General features: G+C 35.2%; 1 protein-coding gene across 5 annotated transcripts in view; it reads left to right on the top strand.

Moving 5' to 3' along the window:
* SLCO1C1 (solute carrier organic anion transporter family member 1C1) overlaps positions 1 to 20,145 on the top strand; it is a 65,820-nt gene extending 45,675 nt beyond the window's left edge. For 4 of the 5 annotated variants that reach the window (XM_029955666.1, XM_029955668.1, XM_029955665.1 and 1 more), the window contains 6 exons: positions 5,262 to 5,457; positions 9,418 to 9,583; positions 11,380 to 11,564; positions 13,323 to 13,387; positions 17,606 to 17,723; positions 19,230 to 20,145. In XM_029955666.1, coding sequence (XP_029811526.1) covers positions 5,262 to 5,457; positions 9,418 to 9,583; positions 11,380 to 11,564; positions 13,323 to 13,387; positions 17,606 to 17,723; positions 19,230 to 19,452 — 953 coding nt within the window. In that variant the 3' untranslated portion in view covers positions 19,453 to 20,145. The remainder of the gene's footprint in view (positions 1 to 5,261; positions 5,458 to 9,417; positions 9,584 to 11,379; positions 11,565 to 13,322; positions 13,388 to 17,605; positions 17,724 to 19,229) is intronic. The other variant, XM_029955667.1, reaches the window with a different exon arrangement.
* The last annotated feature ends 2,481 nt before the right edge of the window (positions 20,146 to 22,626 follow it).

The raw sequence follows: 22,626 nt of genomic DNA, 5'->3' as shown, positions 1-22,626 counted from the left end.
ATATGTAATCTCCTTTACTGAGTATATAATAAATGAAATGCATTTTACCTATAAAATTATGTTTATGAAAAAATAACACAGATGAAAGAACTTGAAATTCTGAGAGATTCAATGCCCTGCCCAATTGCATATATACATTTTGATATAGCCAGGAATAGAGTTATTTCCCCTGAATTTCTGTGTTATATTTCCTTTCTGGACATAATTACTTTTGGAAAACTGACAAAAAGAATCTAATATTTCCTTTTTAAATTGTGGGTGACTGATTTCATTTAACCGTAACCCTTCTCTGTTACACTCTGATGGTCTCTGAGGTCCATACTCATCATCAAACTTTTTTGATTCATCTGTCAAAGTTTGTCTAAAATTCTTATTTCTCATAGTTTCTAGCACATCATGTCTTTAGCTAATTCAAGTACTTGTGTGAGAGATAATAGTGTCTAATGATTTCAATCATTGTAGCTAGGATTCTTTCCTGAGTGTTTCTTGGTTTCACGTTAGTTAAGTATAGAAAAGAGCAGAGTAAGGATCAGTGGGTAAATTAGCCAACATCCTTAACACTTACTTTGATTGTCTTTAGAAAGGTGAAAATAAAGGCATCATTAGTTTAAAATAGAAGTTAAATAAGACATATAGAATTCATTGTATGTGTACATAGCTGTCATTTATTAAATAATGTTTTCTCACTTCCTTCTCTTCTATCCTATTTCTCTCTCTCCTTCATTTTTTTGGGAGGGGGTGGGGGAGGCTTCTGTGATAAAGTAAGGGAAAAGCACAAAGAAAGCACATTTCCCCTCTCAGAGAAGGCATTTGACATGACATGGAGGAAATAAACAAATTTTCCTATGGGTTCAAGGGCCAGTTGTTACAATGAGGATTTATTTTTGCTATCCATGTTTTTATATGTTGGCCGTATTTCTAAAATTTAGAAATTATATTTTCTCAGGTTAACTACTTTAATTTTGCAAAGAAAATTAAAGAAAAATAAGCAACAAAAATGTTTCAAACTCGGGGACTAGGAAGTATATGACAGAATGATATTGCTTTTTCAAGTGTGTAACTTTTTTTTCCCATTGCTGTCTCCATTGAAAAAAGTTTGATAGACACTTTAACTTTTCTCCTTCTATTTATTTAAGCTTCTCCTATCATTGTTGAGTTACCTGAAAATGATCTTATGTTTTTTTCCTTCTTACTACAGATTGCAATAACTTAATCACTTTTCTTAATTTCTTAGCATTTTTAATTAAAGCAGACAGTTTCTAGTGGACATGATGCATTGACATTGACTATCCTTGATAACAATGATTATCATTCTCCATTCTTGGAGATGTTACACAGACAAACGAGGAAAAATTATGATAATTATTTGGGGAAAGTTGCTTATAATAGAATACATTAATTTATGTGGCTAAGCTAGCATATAAAATTTAATATGTGTTAGGATGTGTTCTATATCTAGGTCAAGTTATATTAAAAATCTGTGAATTAATGTATAATCATTTTAGTTTGTGAGGAAAAAATACTTTAATTATACCCAACAAAGATGGCGAATTTTACTTCTTTGTCTATACCCAATTGGCTATCTGTGTATGAAAAAGTTCCATAAATTTTTCCTTGTATTTCCCCCTGTAAAATTGAAAACTTAATATTTATATCTTGTAACATTAGAGTAATATAATGAAGGTCCATTATATACTACAGAATTTTAATTCACCAGAAGAGAAGCTCTAAAACATCCCAAAGTACTGTTATTATTATAACCATTACTATTCATCTTAATGGCTAAGGCTATCATATATTTGTATGGGAATCAGAGTTTCCAATTTATATGGTAACTGTACCTGACCATCTTAAAATATTTTATACAAGTCTCATAATTTTTATTTGGGACAGTAACAAAAAAATAAGGTCTTCAATATGAATGAGTATACTGATTTACCAATAACAAATTTGCTCTTAAGTTTCTCCTTGCTTTCCTGTTATTTGAATAAATATATGAAATTCAAAATAAAGTTATAAAATAAATGGAAACAAATTGTGGATGCTCGTGAAATTACAACTAGTATTTCCACTTGGAATATTTAGATGGTAAACGTTCTAAGAGCAACACATTTTATGGTTTATATAGAGAAAAAAGTGTGTAATGAAGAAATCAGAGTGAAATTCCTACCTCATTAAATGATTTAAAATGCCTAAAATCGAAGTAAAAACCTTTTGCTACGCAAGCATCATATCTCATTTGATGTTCAGGAAATTTGCTATAAACTTAATTTGTCCCAGCATAGTTTACAGATACTACAGAATTTGAAGCCGACAGTATTTGAAATATACTGCTAATATTTAACAGAATGATGTTATAATTCCATTATCTTGAAATAGGAGAGTGAAATATCCAGGTAAAGTGTTATATTTGAGTAAACTTAACTAAAGTTTAGTCATTTGGCACATTTTTAAGGAAAATTGTAAGGTGCAGAGTATATGAGGGTGAGCATAGTTCTTGCCTTGAAGTTGAGGTTGGAGGGTAAGGGGTGCAAACCAGGCAAGCTAACAGGTAATTGTGATAAGGATCAAGACTGCTGCCTATGGGACAAGGGCCACAGGCAGAGGGAGGAAAGGAGGTTCTGATGATCAACTTGTGCACCCTGATGCTAGATATGTCCCTGAAGGTACCATATGACTGGTGAGGATGTGATTAAGTCTCTAATGAGGACAAGCCCAGAGTACTCTGGAAAAACAAATCAAATCTTGGAGTCAGAAAAAAAACTCTCTGGCACAAGATGTGGATACCTAAATCAAGAGCAAAATAATAAGGAGATGTTAAAAGATGAAAATATGGAAACTGGGAGTGCGGGTGTTTTGAAAGAACGTTGAATCAGGCGAAGCAGACAGATATTTTGTTAAGAAAGGCCTGGAGGCAGTAGAACACATGAAACTTTCTGGAAGTTTTAAAAGAAAGCAGGCCTCTAAAAGGAGGTCAGTCAAGAGGGGATATCCCTGATTTTTAACATTCTGTACTGTGGGAACAATGCAATTAGAATAATCCCATGTTGATTCTTAGGCTCTCCTAGGCCAGATCAGGGTTGGGAAAGGTCAGTGGAAACCAGCAGAGCATGAAGCTACAAACAAAGGGTGTCCGTTTTGCTATGATGCCTTATGTCCCAGGTTTGATTGGTACTTTACATAACAAATGAAATTCTAAGCACATTCTCTGAAGGTTTCAATTAAAACCTAGTTTTTGAAAGATAGGGTTTTTTTTAATGTTTGTTATTTACTTTGAGAGAGACAGAGGGCCTGCAAGCGTGGGGGAATAGGCAGAGAGAGAGAGAGAGAGAGAGAGAGAGAGAGAGAGAGAGAGAGAATCCCATGCAGGATCTGCACCAGCAGGGGGAGCCTGAGTCGGGGCTCAATCTCACCATGAGATCATAACCTGAGCCAAAATCAAGAGTTGGGTGCTTAACCGACTGAGCTACCCAGGTGTCCCCAGAAGATATCATTTTTATAAACTACTTTTGGGGGGATAGAATTGAAAGAGAGAATGGACTCTGCCCTTTTTCTGTAAGTCTTGGGTCTATGAGAGGGGGATTCAAAGTCAACTATTAAGGATATGTGCATGTAAAAATAGGGACTCAATGATACACATCAAATCCTTGGCAGTGCTTAGTTCTTGAGAAGGAAGATGGAATCTGGAACAGAGAATGCGTTCCATGTATTTCCATATTTAAAAATAAAAAAAAATTGGGAGAAAATATTAACATTTGAGTCATGAGAACCCAAGTTTGTTATAATATTTCCCATTATCTTCTCTCTTTTTTTTTTAAATAAATCATAATCAGGTTCCTCTTAGTTGATGTTTGGCTCTTTAGGGGCCCCATATACATTCATCTCTGCCACTTTTCACAGCCACAAGCCTTAGTTTAGCTGAGAAAACAAAAACTAGCACCTCCTTTTTTTTGATTTCACTAATTTTGTAATTATGCCCCCTTCAAGGGGGGTTGATTTCTAATGTGACTATATTAACAGTACCATTTACTAATTTAAAATCAATCAACAAGTCATCAAAGAGCCTCTTCCCCACCTTTTCTAATACAGACATGTTCCACTCTACCCACCTATCCCAATATTTTCATTTTTGTGAATCTCATAAGTTGAAATGCTAATAATAACTTAATTGAGTGATATTTTTGTGCCATATATTATGCTAGGAACTTTTCATGTTATTTAGTCACCTCATCACTATTTGCTCCATATTATAGGTAAGGAGACAGATTTATAGAGAAGTTCAAAGTATCACCTGCAGTTGCACAGCTGTTAAGATGTGTGACTGAGATCCAAATCCAGGTAGTTAGGTTTCCAGAGTCCAACCTCTCAACTACTTTGTTGGATCTCTCTCTAGTAGTGTTCTAAAATCACATTTATTTAATTACTAGTGAGGTTGCATGTCTGTTTATCAAGAATCCTGTCTCTCAAATGCTTAGAAGGAAAGACAGTATAACATAGTGATTGAAAGCATGGGATTTGACATTAGACTCTATATTGTCAAATCTAGTTTTAACACTTACTAATCATAACCATGAATAAGTTGCTGTCTGAAGTGAAATTAACAATATAACCACCTACTAGGGTTCTGGTAAAGGGTAAATGGGAGAGATATATCAAAAGCTTTCTTGAGTGGCTGGTGCATCATAAGCAAATAATAAATATAAAAGTAGTCTATTAATACATTGTTTTGCTATTGTTGTTTTGTTGTGATAGTTGTTAAGGATACCAAATTAAGCAGATAAAAGTGTAAATAAAAATAAATTTTTTGTGACGAGAAAAAAGATCCAACAGTTTCTTTGCTCTCTGAATTTCATGTGCCTATTAGTCTCTTATTCATAACCTTAAAGAACATTAACTTCACACAGATGCCCCTTGATTGCAGTTGTCAGTCCTAGGATTAGACCAGAATGACATTGACTCATTGATTAACTCAGTGTTTATTGATTTTGGACTCTGTGCTAGACACTGTTTTAGGCAGACCTCTGAGACTCCATTGTGCTATCCTTAATCTTTAACCTAGACATTCATCAAAATCTCTTGATATGTCAATAGACAACAGTGAATGAATATTTCTATATCCTACAATGACCCACTAGTCTAATAATTTGTCAGAAACTATTATAATTTTGTATAATTCCTTACAAAGTTTATGTCAGTGTACTAAGATTTCTTTTAGAGATTCACAAAATGACATATATATATATATTTTTTTTATTCCTCAGGGCTCATCAACATACCCGCAGTGGCCCTTGGAATATTCTCTGGGGGAATAGTTATGAAAAAGTTCAGAATCAGTCTGTATGGAGCTGCAAAACTCTACTTGGGATCATCTGTTCTTGGGTACCTCCTATTCCTTTCCCTGTTTGCACTGGGCTGTGAAAATTCTGATGTGGCAGGACTAACTATTTCCTACCAAGGGTATGTTCACTCCTTAAGTAATCTGAGGACATTGGTTTGTTTTATCAAATTATTGACAGAATTTCAAAATAAGACAATTTTGATTTAAGTATCATAACTATGAGAAGGAAATTATTGTTTTCTTGTGAAATAGCTGACTTGACTTTGACATGGAAGCTGTTATTGTCACCAAAATATGTGAATTTAGATGTCTAAAATAAATTATCAAAAATACTAAATCTACATCTTAGTCTAAGGAGGAGACAGCCTGATAGTGGAAAATATAGACCTTGAATTTTGCCTCTGCCCATTATTAGTGGAGTGACATTGTACAGATCATTTAATCAAGCTTCAAATTTTTAAATAAAATAATAGCTACCTTATAAAATTTTGTAAGACTTAAGCACAATAATATACATGTAAGTGATTAGTATTTGCCCACCACAAAATAAATGTGCCATTTGAAACAATTATATATTTTTTTCTTATAACACTTGGATAACTGGAAAGGTCTCTGTGCTGCTTTTTGTATTCTCTGTTATACTCAAATCATATGAACTTTCAGGAGAGAATGCTATTCCTATGCCCACCAATCCACACAATAGCTCTCTTTAGCTCTTTGCAGTTGGTCAAGAGACTATTTGTTGATGCTCTCAAACCTATGCAATCATATATAGGGTAGATGATTAATTTTCTTAGTTTCCAGGGCCTATCACTCTTTATACAAAGCTGGATCTTGAAGAAACAATTCTGTCATTTCATTTCAAGAGTCCTTGATATCACTGTACCTCTGAACAAGAGTTCCCAGAGGTAGCTCTCTTCATTCTTCTGCCTAACTATGCATTATCTATTTTAAAAAATTACTAAGTCACTACTTACTGTGTGCCAAGCCTATCACTCTGACTGCACTGCCTGACTGCCCAAAACTCTGCTGATATAATATCCTGTCTTCCGCTAGTTCAGGTGCCTCTTATTTCCTGCTTGCTCTCCAGCTTTCTTCCTATACATCCCTCCAAGCTCACCTCTATGTCTTGTTTCCATATTCCAATCTCCAGCACCTTTATTAACCTGGCTTCTCCTGCTGTTAAGTGAACATCAGTTACATTTTTCACCATCTAAAATGTCCAGAAAAATTAGTGACTGCAAAGTTTATATACCATTGATTCTGGAAGTTTACTGAAGCAGTGATGGACTTAACTGGGTATAGCTTGGTAATAGTCAACAATGTAGATTAAGGACATTAATTGTCAGCAGGAATTGCAAGAAGATTCTGGAGAGAGTAGAAGCCCTGTGCTATCTTTAGCTGTCCCTATAATCCTAATGGTAGATGGGCAGTGGTAAAGTGCTTTGTATTTTGCAATCTACAAAACACCGTAACTTTTATTATTTTACCTGTACCCTCAGAGTATCTTTATGAGATAAGTTGTTATCCTTGTTTAAAGGACAATGCATTTAGAAAGGTCAATTATCTCTTCAAAATATAATATTCTGTCTACCACATCATGCCGTCTCGAATCCAAAAGCAAACACATAAACAGACAATAGCTAACTTTTGAAGTTCACATTAAAAGTATACCCACAAAATAAATGATTAAATATTTTTAAACAAAGAAAAGATAATACATTCATTGCATAAGTACTAGCCCTTGAAAACAGTCACCTTGAAAGACAACAGCTGCATTGCAATAATACTATCATTGTTAAAACATTCTAAAACTCCTCTTTTGCAATTGCTTTCCATATTTTTCAGAATATTCACAGCAATGGCAAAGATTTAACCTTTACAGTAGCTTTGCTATTAGAAGCAGCCAAAAGAAATGGCAACATCCAATGAAAAAGCTCTCCCATCCAGCTTGACTATTTTAAAAATCTCATTTGAGTATAAACATTCTGACTCATTTGTTTACACTTATCTCAAAATTTTAAATAACAACAATGTAAGCACAGCCTTTGTAAAATATGTATGTAACTAATTTCTGCTACAAGATTGTCCTAGATGATAAATGTAATTTACATTTAGTACAATAACATGATTGGCCTTATAAGATACAACATGCTCCATAGGGATTATCCTCAGTTGCTTTTTCCACAAGGCTCTTTTGATTCTGGGCCCTCAACAGGAACATTGTGGATGGCTTTAGATGTGGTAATGGCAGAAACCTTTCTTCTGTAATATTGAGAGTAAGTTTGATGTTATACCGGAATTTGAAATCCACAGGCCTGGAACAGTTCTTATTTTGAAGTTCGTCACTAATAAATATTGTGAAATTGAGCCAATAATTTGCCCACTTTGTCCTGACTTTCCTGATCTGTCAAATGAGAAGTTGACTTAGATCTCCCTGAAAACTCTTTCAGCACCATACTTCTGAGATCTTAATCCTACTATACCCATAGTGGCCTGATTCTAAGCTTTCAAGGCATTTATTTATACTTACAGATACTACCAACAGTCTCAATTAATTTAATGATTAGTGCCTTATGGAATAGAACAGGTTGAAATATTTCTACATGACTTTTCAGGAAGCCTGCCTATACCCTTTTATTTTGTCGGGAGTCATCTCATAGGCTTTTGTTTTTATGTTTGAGGTAATCAAGTGCATAGGAATTCTACCAAATGGGATATTCCATCAGTTAAGAAATTTTAAGTGCAATCATATGAAATACCTCTTTTTTTATTTATAGTTTAACTTTTGAAGTTAAAGTTGTTCCTTAACAGATTATATCCCAAATTATTCTTAGTGCTGGAAATACAGAAGTGAATAAAAACAAATAGTTTCTGCCCACACTGAGTGTACATGATGGTGTATGTGGGGTGGCTTTGTTGCTGTTGTTTTGGTTTTAAGTCTCTCAAATATTTCGGGGAAAAAATGTGAGGAGAATAAGCAAATAAATAAATTCAAAATAAGAGAGAAAAAAACAGAAAGAATGATGGAATACCAAGGGATAAGAAATAAGGGGCCGGTGGAAGAGAAACGCCATTGCATACGTACCCCCTCAGAAGAGTAAAGGAATATGAAAAAAGCAAGGAGACTAAGAAGGGTTAGGTAATTCAGGTAAGAGGAAGAAATAGACGTGCATGAGAAGGAATACAGGGAGAGCTAAAGGGGAAGGTTAGACAGAATGACAGAGAGGGAGAGAAAAGAGAGAAGACAATCAAAATTATGTACAGGTAGCGATTAAAACAAAAAGCCAGCTCCTTAAGGGCAAATATTGTCTCATTCCTATTTGTAACTCTCTTCTCTCTTCCCAAAGCTAGCACTTAGAAGGCTTCCACAAAATTTTTGAACACATGAACAAATGAATGGGTAAGTCATTGAAAAAGCATGTGCAAGAGAGTCAGAAAGAATGCCTTAAGATATGGACAAGCTACATAGTTTAGGAGATTATTAGAGACAGAAAAGTTAGATGAACTGGCAACATATTTATAGTAAGACACACAAATAGGATATGTAGCTCTTCCAAACCAAGGTCTGTTGAAATAATGTTGACTGCTTGATTGTTTTTTTTCTTTCACCACACCATCAGCAATGCCCATTCTACTGATGCTTCAAAAACAATATTGAAGGGAATTTATACATATGCATGCATGCACATGCATATACTACTTGCAACGCATTTAAGTAATGTCATAAATTACTCTAAAAGTTTAGTTTACTTTTCTGCCTTGTTATCCATCTTCCATCTTTGCATAGAAATATACTATAAGGTCCGAGACACTGTTGATTTTAGTAAAAACCATAAACCAAGAACTGGAACTTATGTGAAGTTGTAAGCTTCTACAGATAACTTTCAAGAGAAAGCTGCCTAAAAGTAGACTCACATTTCATCATCAGAAGCTGGCATTTCTGATGACAGCTGTGTTTCCAAAAGGCAAACTCAGTTGGCAGTGCTATTTGTTTATCTCAAGAACACTGATTTTTGAAAATATTGGGGTGCTGCCTGCTAAGAGGTAACATTTTATACTGTTACATTTCTTTTCAGAACCAAACCTGTCTCTTATCATGAACGAGCTCTCTTTTCAGATTGCAACTCAAGATGCAAATGTTCAGAGACAAAATGGGAACCTGTGTGTGGTGACAATGGAATCACATATGCATCGGCATGTCTTGCTGGTTGTCAAACCTCCACCAGGAGTGGAAAAACTATTGTAAGAAAGCCCTAATGTGTGTGCCGGTGATGCCTGCTACAATGCATAACTACACAGTTCGGCAGGGGCTCAGGGACCAACCCGGCAGCCTACCACACTGGTAGCAGACCTGGCTCTTACTCTACCCTCATTCTTTTCTATGGGGACAGGAAACATAACTGTTGCTAGTGGACTAGAGTTGTTGAAAGAATTAGGATAAGAATTTGAATCATGAAACATGCTGGAAGAGCCTTGCAGTGATGTAAGCTAGTTCTCTCATTTTGCTTGTGAGGAATATTAGCCTCAAATGAGAAAGTCTTGGCCATAAGATCATATGATAAGATCTGCCTTGAGATCCATGTCTCCCGACCTCAAATCCAGTGGTCCTTGAAGGTTTTAGGGACAAGACAAACAGGGGCAAGTGTTAGAAGTCTAGTCCAACAGGTCTAAATCCAGGGATCACAAATTGAGGAGATGGATGGTTCCAAACACTCTGCCTGGAAATCAAGCTGATATGTGTAATAATGAAAAGAGTAGGGGGTTGGAATGAAGGGATTCTATATATTGAGGGAGATGAGGTTGGAAATAAAAATAAGAAGTTAGTTGTGAAGGATATTAGGTACTTAAATCATTACAAGACTCATTTCTCCAATCACACCTTTACATTTCTGTCCCATACAGACTCTTCCTTGTTCTTTCTGTATATATGGCTAGTGGTCAGACTGCTGTCTTCCTGTGTCCTGGAGGCTGAAAATTAACCCACACATCTATTTACATATGCCTATCAATGAGATAAGAATGCTGAGAGAAAGACTTTTGTAGACACAGAATAACATGTTGCTTTTTGCTGTTCATTGTTATTTTGACATTTTATTGGGAGCGTAAAGGATTGGCCTCTAGCAATAGTGAATAGCACTACCTACCCAACTGAAATCTGAGTTTTTTACTTTATCTTCCTCTCCCCTTCTCCTGTCTACCTTCCTTCCTGTTTCTCTCTCCCTCCCTTCCCCTTCCTTCCTCCCTTACTTGCCATTCCGCCCTTCCTTCCTTCCTTCCTTCCTTCCTTCCTTCCTTCCTCTCCCTCCCTCCCTCCCTCCCTCCCTCCCTTCCTCCCTCCCTCTCTCTCTCTCCCTCCCTGAGGTATGTGTGCAGGCCTTATAGCTATCTGGCAGAGCTGCTCAGCAGAGGAAACAGCAAGGTTATGAGGCATGTTTGCAGGTTTGCAAGGACACAATGGAAACCCATGTGTGTGGCTGAAGCAGAGAGAGAGGGGGAAGATCATTGAAGAGTGAAATTAGAGCAACATCCATCATAGTGTGTAAGCCACTATGAGGATTTTGGATTTTATACAAGTGTGATAAGAAGCTATTGGAAAGCTGAGAATAGTGACTGTCATTTTTAAAGGCTCGCTTTGGTTACTGTATAGGTAACAGATCATAGCTGGATAAGAGTGGAAATAATTTGAGCGTAAAGAGATCACTGCAATAAACAAGACAAGAAATAATGGTGGCCTAGACTTGGAAGTGTCAGAGAAAGAGATAAGGTTTGAGTGGATTTACTAGAACTTACTGAGAGATTGTTTTGTAGGGTCACTATTTTGAAGACCAACCACCTTCTGTTTGGATTTCAAAAAATGCTATCTATATAGGTTTCACTTTGCTTGATATACCCTAACACAGAGAAATAAAAGAATATTTACCCTATTGTTTACATAATGCATGTATGTTATACTGTGAGGTCTTTTTAAATAAATACTTATCTTCAACTTTATTCAAATATTACCTCAATAACTGGGACTCTTTTCTAATGTGTTTCAGATGTTTTATAACTGCACCTGTGTGGGAATTGCAGCCTCAAAGTCAGGAAATTTCTCAGGCATGATGGGCAGGTGTCAAAAAGATAATGGATGTCCCAAAATGTTTCTGTATTTCCTTGTAATTTCAGTCATCACATCCTATACTTTATCCCTAGGTGGCATACCTGGATACATCCTGCTTCTGAGGTGAACACTGATTCTCCCTGCCCCGATTTTAATATAATCATCTAGGGCATTGATTTCAAACTCTGATCTATGGGATTATGATTCCTTATAGCTCTTTTAGGGAATTTCTACCACATCCTTGTTCTGGTTTTATCCTTTTCTCACTTTTGGTTTTTATGTAGACATATAGTTAAATAGAAGTTTTTTTTTTTTCCATTAAAAATTTTCAGATCATTGATGTAGAAAGCCAGGTCACTGCCTATATTACTATAGCCACTTAGGAGATACAGTATGCTGGTTCTAATGGTGGCGATAACATGAACCAGTATAGACTAAATGCATATGTGTTTTTTAAGATTATATTTTTAAGTAATTTCTTCACCCAACTGTGGGGCTTAAATTTACCACCCTGATATCAAGAGTTGCATGCTCTACCAACTTAGCCAGCCAGGTGCCCCTCTGCTAAATGTGTTTTACATTAAACATGGTTTCACTGAATTAGGGGTGATAAAATTTTAAGATGCTTTAAATAATCATCTAATACCACAGTGTTTCACATTTATTATTTTAATCTGTGAAGTTATTTTTATTGTTCTGACTGGAATTATCTGTGTGTGTGGGGCTGCAGGGGTTCATGACTTTTGAATCCATTTTCTCTAATTCATGAATATACGTTAATGATCCAAGAGTTTTTGCTTATAAAACCCTAAAGGAATCTTAAAAACTGTGTACCCCTTTTGCACATTGCTAAGTGGACATCTGAAAACTCATCATAAGCTTAATAGTAATTAAGCATTGATTTCTAGTATATTATAAATATTTACATTTAAGAACATAATGATTTTATTTTATTTATTTTATCTTAAGGTATATTTATTTAGAGAGAGAGAACTAGTAGGGGAGGGACAGAGAGAGAGGGAGAGGATCCCAAGCGGGCTCCACGCTGTCAGAACAGAGCCCGATGCAGGTCTCCATCTCATGAACTGAGTGGAAATTAAAAGTTGGACACTTCAACAACTGAGCCACCCAGGTGCCCCCCAAAATATAATGATTTCAGTATAGATAACTCCTTTAAATGTAATCAGTGAGGATCTAGAGAACAGATTGGATAACTAATATCATCTAATTTAAAATTATACAAAAAAATTTTTAGAGTAAATATGTTACAGATTTCTTCTTTTTGGGCTTATATCTTCATGCATCTTCCCTATAGGCTTCTCATCTGTTGTAATATAATTTTTATTTGAACATTTTTTTAGTGACTCTCCTATCATAGAACTCTATTTAAAAAAATATAAATTCAAACTTTAAAATATTAGTTTCATAATTAATATTGTCAGTGATAAATTTTTCATTATGGAATTAGCTTTGCAAATATTACTATTATACAATTAATCAAAATAACCTAAAATATTGATAAAATTATTAAATGTAAAAATTTAAATTTATTGGAAATCAATCTTATATGAGATGGATTAGGTGTTTTTTAATTAAGTCACATATTAAAGGATGAATATTATGTTATTCTAAAATGGAACTAATTAAAAGTATAGTATGCAACTTTAATTTCCTACAGTGCATTATGGAAATTGATTAGGAAAGACAAACAAAAGATAGAACTCAACATCCACAAATATGTTCTTCACAAAAGGGCTTAAGGAGAACTTGGATAATTGTGTTTTGAAATGAGAGCATGATTTGGAAATCATTGCCCCAGAGTACTTGGACCAGGATTGTTCTTCACTGTATTTTTTTTTATAGTACTTTTGTTGTTTTCAGGTGTATTAAGCCACAACTTAAGTCTTTTGCCCTGGGAATCTACACCTTAGCAATAAGAGTTCTTGGTAAGTATTACTTATGTTTTAATTATATGATAGCCATGATAAATGTATTTGAATACCTTTCTAAGTACTTTTATAGAATTATTGTACAGAACTACATAATATAGGTGGTTAGGTCCATATTTTTTTTCCATTTCTTCATTCCCCCCCTCTCATCCTTAACTTCTTCCATCCTTTGTCCTGGAGAGCCAGTGCTCTGCCCATGGTATAATAAAGGGATTTTGTGAGATAAGTGACATTTTTTGTTTTAACAATCTTGTCTCTTCCCGCATTGGTCTATTGTCAAAAAGTTTATTCTTATTATGACAAAGACCTCTGAGAGGAAAAGAAGACATGAATCAGTAAGAAAGGCTGAAACTTTAATATAACTTTTTAATTATTAAAATTGAAGTAATTCTTTTGAGCTACTTTCAGTGTTAGGGTGTATCATTTGGTAGGAAGATCAGTTCATTCATGCAATCAAAACAGTTTGGCTTGGAAATTACATTTCTAAATGTAACTGGAATGTTTTTTTTTTTCCTGTCTGGAAGATTTTTCAATATGTATTTAAGTAAAACCCACAAAAATATAGTTAATGAATCTCATATAAGTTTTATATCTGTACAAAGTTTATATTCTAAAGAAGAAAGTGAAAGGATCATAAATATTCCTCTGTAATTTAACAGGAAAGAAGTACTAGAGAGAAAAATAAACTCAGATCTTTAAAAAATCTGAAAATAAATAGATCTTGATATGATATGGGTACAGATGAAGATGCAATATAATCCTGATGATATTGGGGAAGCAGCAAATATGGAAATGTATACCATCACATCTAGCTTTAATTCTTGACATAAAAAACAAAGATTGTCTTGAAAAATGTCAGATTATTGAACATGAAGTATGTCCCTGGCTAGAATTGGTTTCTATATCTACCTCCCTTTGGAATTATAATGTAACCTAGACTGTGAAAAAGGTTTCAAATAATAAAAGTGATTCATTGGAGTGCCTGGCTGGTTCAGTAGAGCATGTGGCTCTTGATCTCGGGGTCATGAGTTCAAGCCTCATGTTGGGCATGGAACCTACCTAAAAAATAAGTAATTTTGGATGTTCATAGCAGCACTTTCTACAGTAGCCAAATCATGGAAAGAGCCTAAATGTCCATCACTTGATGAACGGATCAAGAAGATGTGGTATATATACACAGTGGAGTATTACATGGCAATGAGAAAGAATGAAATATGGCCATTTGTAGCAAAGTGGATGGACCTCAAGGATGTCATGCTAAGCGGAATAAGTCAGGCAGAGAAGGACAGATACCATATGTTTGCACTCATAGGTCTAACAGGAGAACAGGAGAATCCTAATGGAGGACCATAGAGAGGGGAAGGGGGAAAGAGAGTTGGGGAGAGAGAGGGGCCCAAATCATGAGAGACTATTGAATACTGAAAATGAACCAAAGGCTGAAGAGGAGGGAGACGGGGGAAGGAGGGTGGTAGTTTTGGAGGAGGGCACTTGTGGGGAAGAGCCCTGGGTGTTATATGGAAACCAATTTGACGATAAACTATTAAAAATAAATAAATAAGAGTATTAAAGAAAAGATTCATAAAATTGATTTCATAAAATATATATAGTTAAACCTTGGTTTGAGAACATAATTTGATCCAGAAACATGCTTGTAATCCAAAGCACTTGTATATCAAAGCAAATTTCAAGAACTGTTGGCTCAGTTGTGATCATGTGATATTTGGCATCACATACTACTCAGATTGTAAGACCTTGCTCATTTATCAAGTTAAAATTTACTACAAATATTTGCTCATCTTGCAGAACAAGTTGTTCACAGTCCAAGGTGTTACTGTACTTAAAAATGGCAAAAATATCATAAGCAATGTCAAAAGGCAAATAATAAACTAAGAATAGTTTTGGTTTTGGGTGGTTTTTTTTGCAATTTATATAACAGAAAATGTATAATATCCCTATGATAAAGAGAGCCCCTAAGTATTAAAAAAAAAAGAAACAACTGTGTTGAAAAATGGGTAAAAGATATGAATAGCCATTTCATAGAAAAATGTAAATTCCTCAATATATAAAAAGATGGTCAAACTCTCATGATAAGGAGAACACAAATTGAAATTGCACTGATATAATATTTTTGCTTATCAGATTTGCAAATTATCAAATGGTGTTTGCAATGTGTGGGAAAATAGGTATACTTAGACATTACTATTGAGCAAATGGTACACAATGGTCTCAACACTCAGTGGAGGGCTATGTGGCAATAACTAACAAAATTATATATAGATTTATCTTTTCACTGAGCAATCCCACTTCTAGGCAATGATACTAAAACTGTGCTAGCAAAACTATGAAATAAGTTAAAATTTAGGAATGTCTCATTATTGTGGCATTATGTATAATAGGAAAACTGCAGTTTAGTTGTCCATCCAGATGAGATGTTTAAATAAAGTATAGTGGGGGCGCCTGGGTGGCTCAGTCGGTTAAGTGGCCGGCTTCGGCTCAGGTCATGATCTCACCGTTCGTGGCTTTGAGCCCCACGTCAGGCTCTGTGCTGACGGCTAGCTCAGAGCCTGGAGCCTGCTTCAGATTCTGTGTCTCCCTCTCTCTCTGACCCTCCCCTGCTCGCGCTGTCTCTCTCTGTCTCTCAAAAGTAAATAAAAGACAAAAAAATTTAAAAAATAAAGTATAGTGAACCCATATAATGGAATCCTATGGAGCTGTAAGGACAAATGGGGGGAAAATCTCTCTCTAATGTTAACAAATATATGAGTCAGCTCTAACTACCATAACAGAATACCACAGACCAAAGGACTTCGACAACAGAAATTTATTTTCCCACCGTTCTGAAGGCTGGGAAGTCCAAAATCAAGGTGCCCACAGGGCCGATTTTTGGTGAGATTTCTGAGGTCTCTTTTCCCGGTTTGTAGACAGCTGCCCTGTCACTGTGCTCACAAGGATCTTCCTCTGCATTCACATGGAGAGAGGGGAGAGCTTCAGTATCTTTTCCTCTTCTGATTAGGACACCAGTCCTATTGGATTGACGCCCTACTCCTATGGCTTCATTTAACCTTACTTGTCTCCTTAATAACTCTATTTCTAAAGCAGTCATATTAGGGTTAGGGCTTCAACATCTGAATTTTGGAGGGACATAATAGTCTATATACCATGGGATATCCAGGAAAGACTCTTAAGTGAGATGAAGTAAAATGTAAAGCAGTGTTCATAGTATGATGCATTTGGTGTAAGAAGTATGGAAAAGTGGAAATATTATATGCATATGCAAATGTATTTGCTAATATTTAAAAAAAGAAACAATGGAAGTATAAACTAAAACCATGATGATGATGATGGTGGTGGTGGTGGTAATGGTGATGGTGGTCATAACTGGAAGGGAAGAAAAGGAAAAAGTAAGAGAGGACAGGATGGAAAATAGAGTTTATAACTGTAACTCTTATTGATGTTTTAATTTGAATAAAGGTTTTATATAATTAAAAACAATGGAGAGAAACTAAGACATTTTTTTCAAACAAACTGAAACTAGCTGTCTATCATATAGGAGAGAGCAACCATAAAGAAAAACATTTAGACTTAAAAGGACATGATCATCGCCAAATCCACATAGCCTCACTACATTTTGTAGTCTCATCTTTAATACTAATTGGTGTTAAAGATACTAATTGGTATTGTTATGTTGAAACTGTTACATATTTTTTAGATAAAGCAAGTGAGATATTATGTTCATATAATTAGACATCAGTATCTCAGCACAATAGAAAAGTGATAAAAGCATAAAATAGTAAAACCCATTCTAAGTAAAGGGAAGGTGACCAGGAAAAGTAAGGCAAATGAGGGTTAGGTTTGTTATGGAGATTTAGATGTATGCCTTCTCCTTTGGTAAAACCCTCTTGGGATTAAGAATCATCCTTTTGTTGGCATAGAGAGGGGGACCCTTTCACAAACAGAGATTTCTCGTATAAATGTAAATTTCCTTACAAAAGGGAAAGATGCTCTGTCTTCAGAGCTTCTCCTGTGCCTTCTGTTTCTCAAAATAACCTTTATGCCAGAGGAAGATGATGAGGTGGCATATCCTGGTCTCCTGCAGGTACCCTATTATCTCCAAAGCAGTATTTTTTTTAGTTTGAAAGTAATTGGTTCCAGAGAGTCATTCATTACAAAGATATGTGTATTTTTTTTAATAGCAATGATTTGTTTTCCACACAGCAGGAATCCCAGCTCCCATGTATTTTGGAATTCTGATTGACACTTCATGCCTCAAATGGGGATTTAAAAGATGTGGAAGTAGAGGATCCTGCAGACTATATGATTCAAATGCTCTCAGGTACTCTATCAACCTCATCCTGCATCTCACTGCTACAACATCCCAGGTTTGCACAATGAGATCGGCAGGAATCATTCCTTGTGTAGTTTCAATGCAAAAGGATAATCTAAGAGGTGTGCTCTATTTTATAGAATAATATTATTATTCATTTGGCTAGACTTGTGTTTGTCCCCATTCCTAATCTTGACTCCCATTTTAAATGAGTAATCATTTTTTTTAATTCACTAAAGATTCCAGAATACAGTAGAATTTTGCAAGTTTATGCGCACAAGTGGATGATTCTCTGGAGCTCAGAAGCATTTACATTTAGGTCACATTTTGGGTTCAGTTCTATTCTTTTTCAAACTGAGCCAAACTGTCCCATTTACGTCAGATATAATCCCCCTGGGCAAGAGTTGGATTTGGCTCTAAATCTGTCTCGCTTTTATTGCCAAACTGATGTTCAATTATTCCAGTACTTGAGATGCATAAAAGTAAAAGGTTTTTTCTGTGTGTATGAGTGTGTATAGGGCTGAGGGGCACGGCTTTTTCACTGTGGTATCATTCAGTTCAGTTCATCAAACATTTAGTCCCCGCATTGCTTAAAGCAGTGCTTCCGTGGCTTAAAAGCAGGAAGGATTTCTTTTTTTTTTTTTTTTAGATTTACAATCTGAACATTTTCTGGAGAAATAAACTTGGTACTGAACTGTGTAAGTTGGAAGTTGGATGTGAATTGAGCCAACCATCTCAAATAAGTTTGTTTGATTTAATAGGCTTTGATGTTATGTGAGAAATTCATTTTGGTTTGAAGGGGACTTGATCTGTTAGTAGAATTTGTACGTGCTCACATTTGCTAAGGCCGCATTCGCTTTAATGTAAAGACAATGTATCTCAGTCAGAAACTGAGTGTGTATACAAGGTGACCAGAATAAATCATTTAACCTGTTCTGTTTTATGATAGAATGAAGAACTACAGTCTTCTTTTTTCAAGAAAGTGATTCAAACCTCATTCTGCTCTACTTAGGGTCTGATTCTCCCTTAACATGATTTCTTGCAGTTTTTTTTTTAGAAGTGCATTTGGGCAAGTGTCAAGGGTGGGGTAACCACATACTTTATCATTCTACCTGGACAATTTTGAGAATGAAAAGGGGCACTCTTAGAAAGTACACTGGAACAATGTCAGCATAAGCTAGGACTGTTCTGGGCGAATAGGCATACGGTCACCTGGTCTAGGGGCAGAATTTATAGATGGGATGGAACTGATTATGTAATTAATAGTAACTAAAATGATGGCATCACTAAGAGATGCTTTATATTAGTACACTGCCTTCAATAGCCTGCCCAATGTTCAGAGACAGTTCTTCTATAGCTACCAAATCTGCATTCTTAAGGAAAATCATCCTCATGATGGTTTCACTGATAGATGGTTTTGTTGATATGGATATTCATTGAATAATGTTACCTTCCTTTCACACTTTGAAGTTGGATAGTTACAATAATTATGACTGAGTGTCTCTCTTCTTTTAGACGCATATATCTGGGACTGACTGTGATGCTGGGCACAGTGTCCATTTTCCTAAGTATTGCAGTACTTTTCACTTTAAAGAAAAATTGTGTTTCAAAACATAGAAGCTTCAGAACCAAGAGAGAAGGAACAATGGTGTCTACAACAATCAGGAAGGAAAACTATACTACAAGTGATCATTTGCTACAACCCAACTACTGGCCAGGCAAGGAAACGCAACTTTAGAAAGATTATGACTGGAAGCCATGTTTTTCTGATTTCTGGAAACTCTGTAAACAAATAGATTTTGATCAAAAGAGTTTTAAAAGTGTAATTTTTCCCCTTTCAAAAGATGTCTTGGATTTTGACCCTAGGTATTGTTTCATGTACCTGATAACAAATATAATTAAACATATAACAGAAAATATAGATAATAAAGTTAATCTAAACCTTCATCATATTATTTATATAAATTTCTTATAGTATTTACTCAATCTGTTTAATTTTGCCTTGTATCCATTGATATAGTAGCTGTCTTCTTAGTAGAACAAGTGTCCTAATAGTCTAATAGTTGCATGTAATTTCTAAACTGAGATACGTGTCCAGAGGAAGAGAATACTGTTAAAAGATTAAATTATATTTTGACCTCCTTTAAATATGATCTTAATGAAGATGGTAGGATAGAATCAGAACATGCCGAGAAATATATTTTTAAGCTCTTACCTTTTTTTTTGGAATACAGTGATTGATACAGCAATGTATAGTGGCAAGTAATCTTGGCGGGTTAGAATCTTGGATTATTACCTCTTCTACCATTCATTATATGTGCATTGTGTGCGATGCTTGAAGTGACCATGGTAGTAAAGTAATAAAATTAATATTAACGTGCTTTATTGTCCTTCTGTAAGCTTAGTGGATTAAAAAATACTGTAAATACAATACTGCCCAAGTTTGTAAGCTGTTCCACATGTATGCACGTGATGTAATCCTAAAACGTATTTTAAAGTTGAATTTCTGAAAGTACAGTAGCCGTAGGTGTCACAACAGGAAAGCAGAGTGAGAGGTTGAGTGATGGTGTGCTTCTCCGGTGCTCCAGCTGGCACTCATCACAGGGCTCAAGGGCTTCTGGGCAGGCTGCTGACACCCCTGCGGTCTGCCAGACAGCTCTCTGTTTCTGGACAATGGATAAGACAGGCCAGCCCTTTCCTCTTTGTGGGCTTTCTATCTATCGCTTCTCTGAGAAGATATGCTGGGTTCAGCGGCCCACCATCTTTAATCGTCCCCTCTATTATGGACTATATTTTTCCTCCTCCACTACACCTGCATAAGAGGGGCTTACGCCTCACTAGAAAAGCAGACTTAAGGTAGAAATCACCCCAGTGGAAACTTCAAATTGTATCACAACTCTTAGCAGCCTTTACAACAAACAGAATGTATAATCAGGATGCGCCCAACAAGAAATTTGTTTCAGGAGTTTCTTGGAGTCTATGTCCAGAAAGAAGGTCCAGCTCAAAAATGCAATAGCCTTCAAACCTGGAAGGATCACATAGTACAAACAAAGTAGTCTTTTCATTTTTCCATTACATATCAATGCTGTAAGTATGAATGGGGGGAAAAACGAGATGGAAAGCTTGAGGGTGGAGAGAAGAGAAAGTTTCCTTTAAGTGTATATTAATTTTGTCATTTAGTGATGCAAGATTTCTCATATCTTACTATTTTTGAAAATGAAAATAGGTGTTTTGTTTCCAGTGTGCTTATATCAGACCTGCTGCTGTGCTAACTTGAGAGCAGGACTTTTTTTTTTGTCATCTCCTTATCAGTCTTACCCACAACACATATTTACAGAGTGGGTGAGGGAGTACACTTGTCAAGAATTTGCTTTGTAAAGATTAAAATTCAAGTTCCTCATCCCGTCTCCCACATTCTCTTTATTTTTAAAAGCATTTTGTAGCAATATCCTGAAAAATAATTTTTTGCCAAGTAAATTTCGAAGCAGAATCTTATCCAATTTATTCATGAGTAACTTGAAAAATAAAAATTAGCATGGAAGTTGATTGAATGATTTTTTAATAAAAATACTGTCATTGAAAAGGAAGCATATTTTTATGCATACCATTAATTCAACAAGTGGAATTCTGTGTGCTAAACTCAGAAATATGGCATATTAGGGTATCATTTAGTGGGGAGTTGAATTTGCATAGAGGAACCCTGATATTTTAGATGAGTATTTCATCTTACAGAAGTAAGCAGGGTTTTATGCCTCAAAAAGCAAAAGATTAATTTTTTTTCTAACAGACCAAACTTCATTTCAAAGATCAGAGAAGTTCCCTCCGCCCCAGGGCCAAACATTTGGAAGTCAGGCCTTGACTGACATGTGAGATCTCACAGTTGCTACATATTCAATGGGCCACTTTATTCTCTTATTCTGTAGCCATAGCCTTTACAAGGGGCCAGCACCTCAAATGAACATCTGATTCACTGTAACTTTGAGACAGATAAATCTCCAGCCATGCCATTTTATAAATGGAAGGACTTAAATTGGATTAAATGACTTACCCAAGGTGGAAGGGGACAAATTAATGCTGGATTCTTCCATTACATCAAAATGCTTCTAAAGCAGGTAATAAAAACACTCGGAGATTCTTAAAACTAGAAGAATTTTTGTGACAGTTATGATTTAAGAAATCTCCACTTACATATTACATACTTATATGGTCATACCTAAAAGGAGATTGATAAAATACACTGACTATAACATATAGTTGAGAATAATAATCATTTTAATAACAACTATTAAGTTATTTTATAACTATTAAGTATAGCAATATTAAGCACTCTCCATATGTGTGCTGAGTGCTTTAGACACATTATCTCAATTTTAAATATTACAGTAACATTATGTGTTATAATTACTGTTATTTTTATTGAAAGAAAATGAGGTTTAGTGAGTTTTATTGACTTATTTAAAATCATCAAATCCTAGTCGTTGGTTGGGCCAAGATTTAAATTGAGTTTTATCAGTTTTGAATAGCCATATTATGCTTGTATTAATCTATGCCCTAAATTGTTATCTTCCACAAACTCTGCTACCAATAAAAGTTGTACATCTATACATCCACATTAGAAAAGTTTTAACATTCCAAGACCAGCTAATCGTTTAAAAAAAAAAACAAAAAACATCAAATGCTACAGAATGATTTAATATGAAAAGTAACACATTTGGCATTAAATCCACTTTTTATTAATAAGTCTTGGCCTAACAGTTTTCTTCAATGCAGTGTATAAAAATACAATTTTATCCTTCTCCTTTTTTAATTTTTTGCTATCTTATATATCAGCTTCTGGTATCAGGCTTATGTAGTTTGGTAAAACCAACTAGTAAACTAGTTTTTAAGGTTCCAGAACAGATTTTATAAGATA

The sequence above is a fragment of the Suricata suricatta genome, chromosome 10 (genome assembly GCF_006229205.1).
Source record: "Suricata suricatta isolate VVHF042 chromosome 10, meerkat_22Aug2017_6uvM2_HiC, whole genome shotgun sequence".
Classification (NCBI taxonomy): domain Eukaryota; kingdom Metazoa; phylum Chordata; class Mammalia; order Carnivora; family Herpestidae; genus Suricata; species Suricata suricatta.
This window is presented reverse-complemented; position numbering and strand designations above follow the sequence as displayed.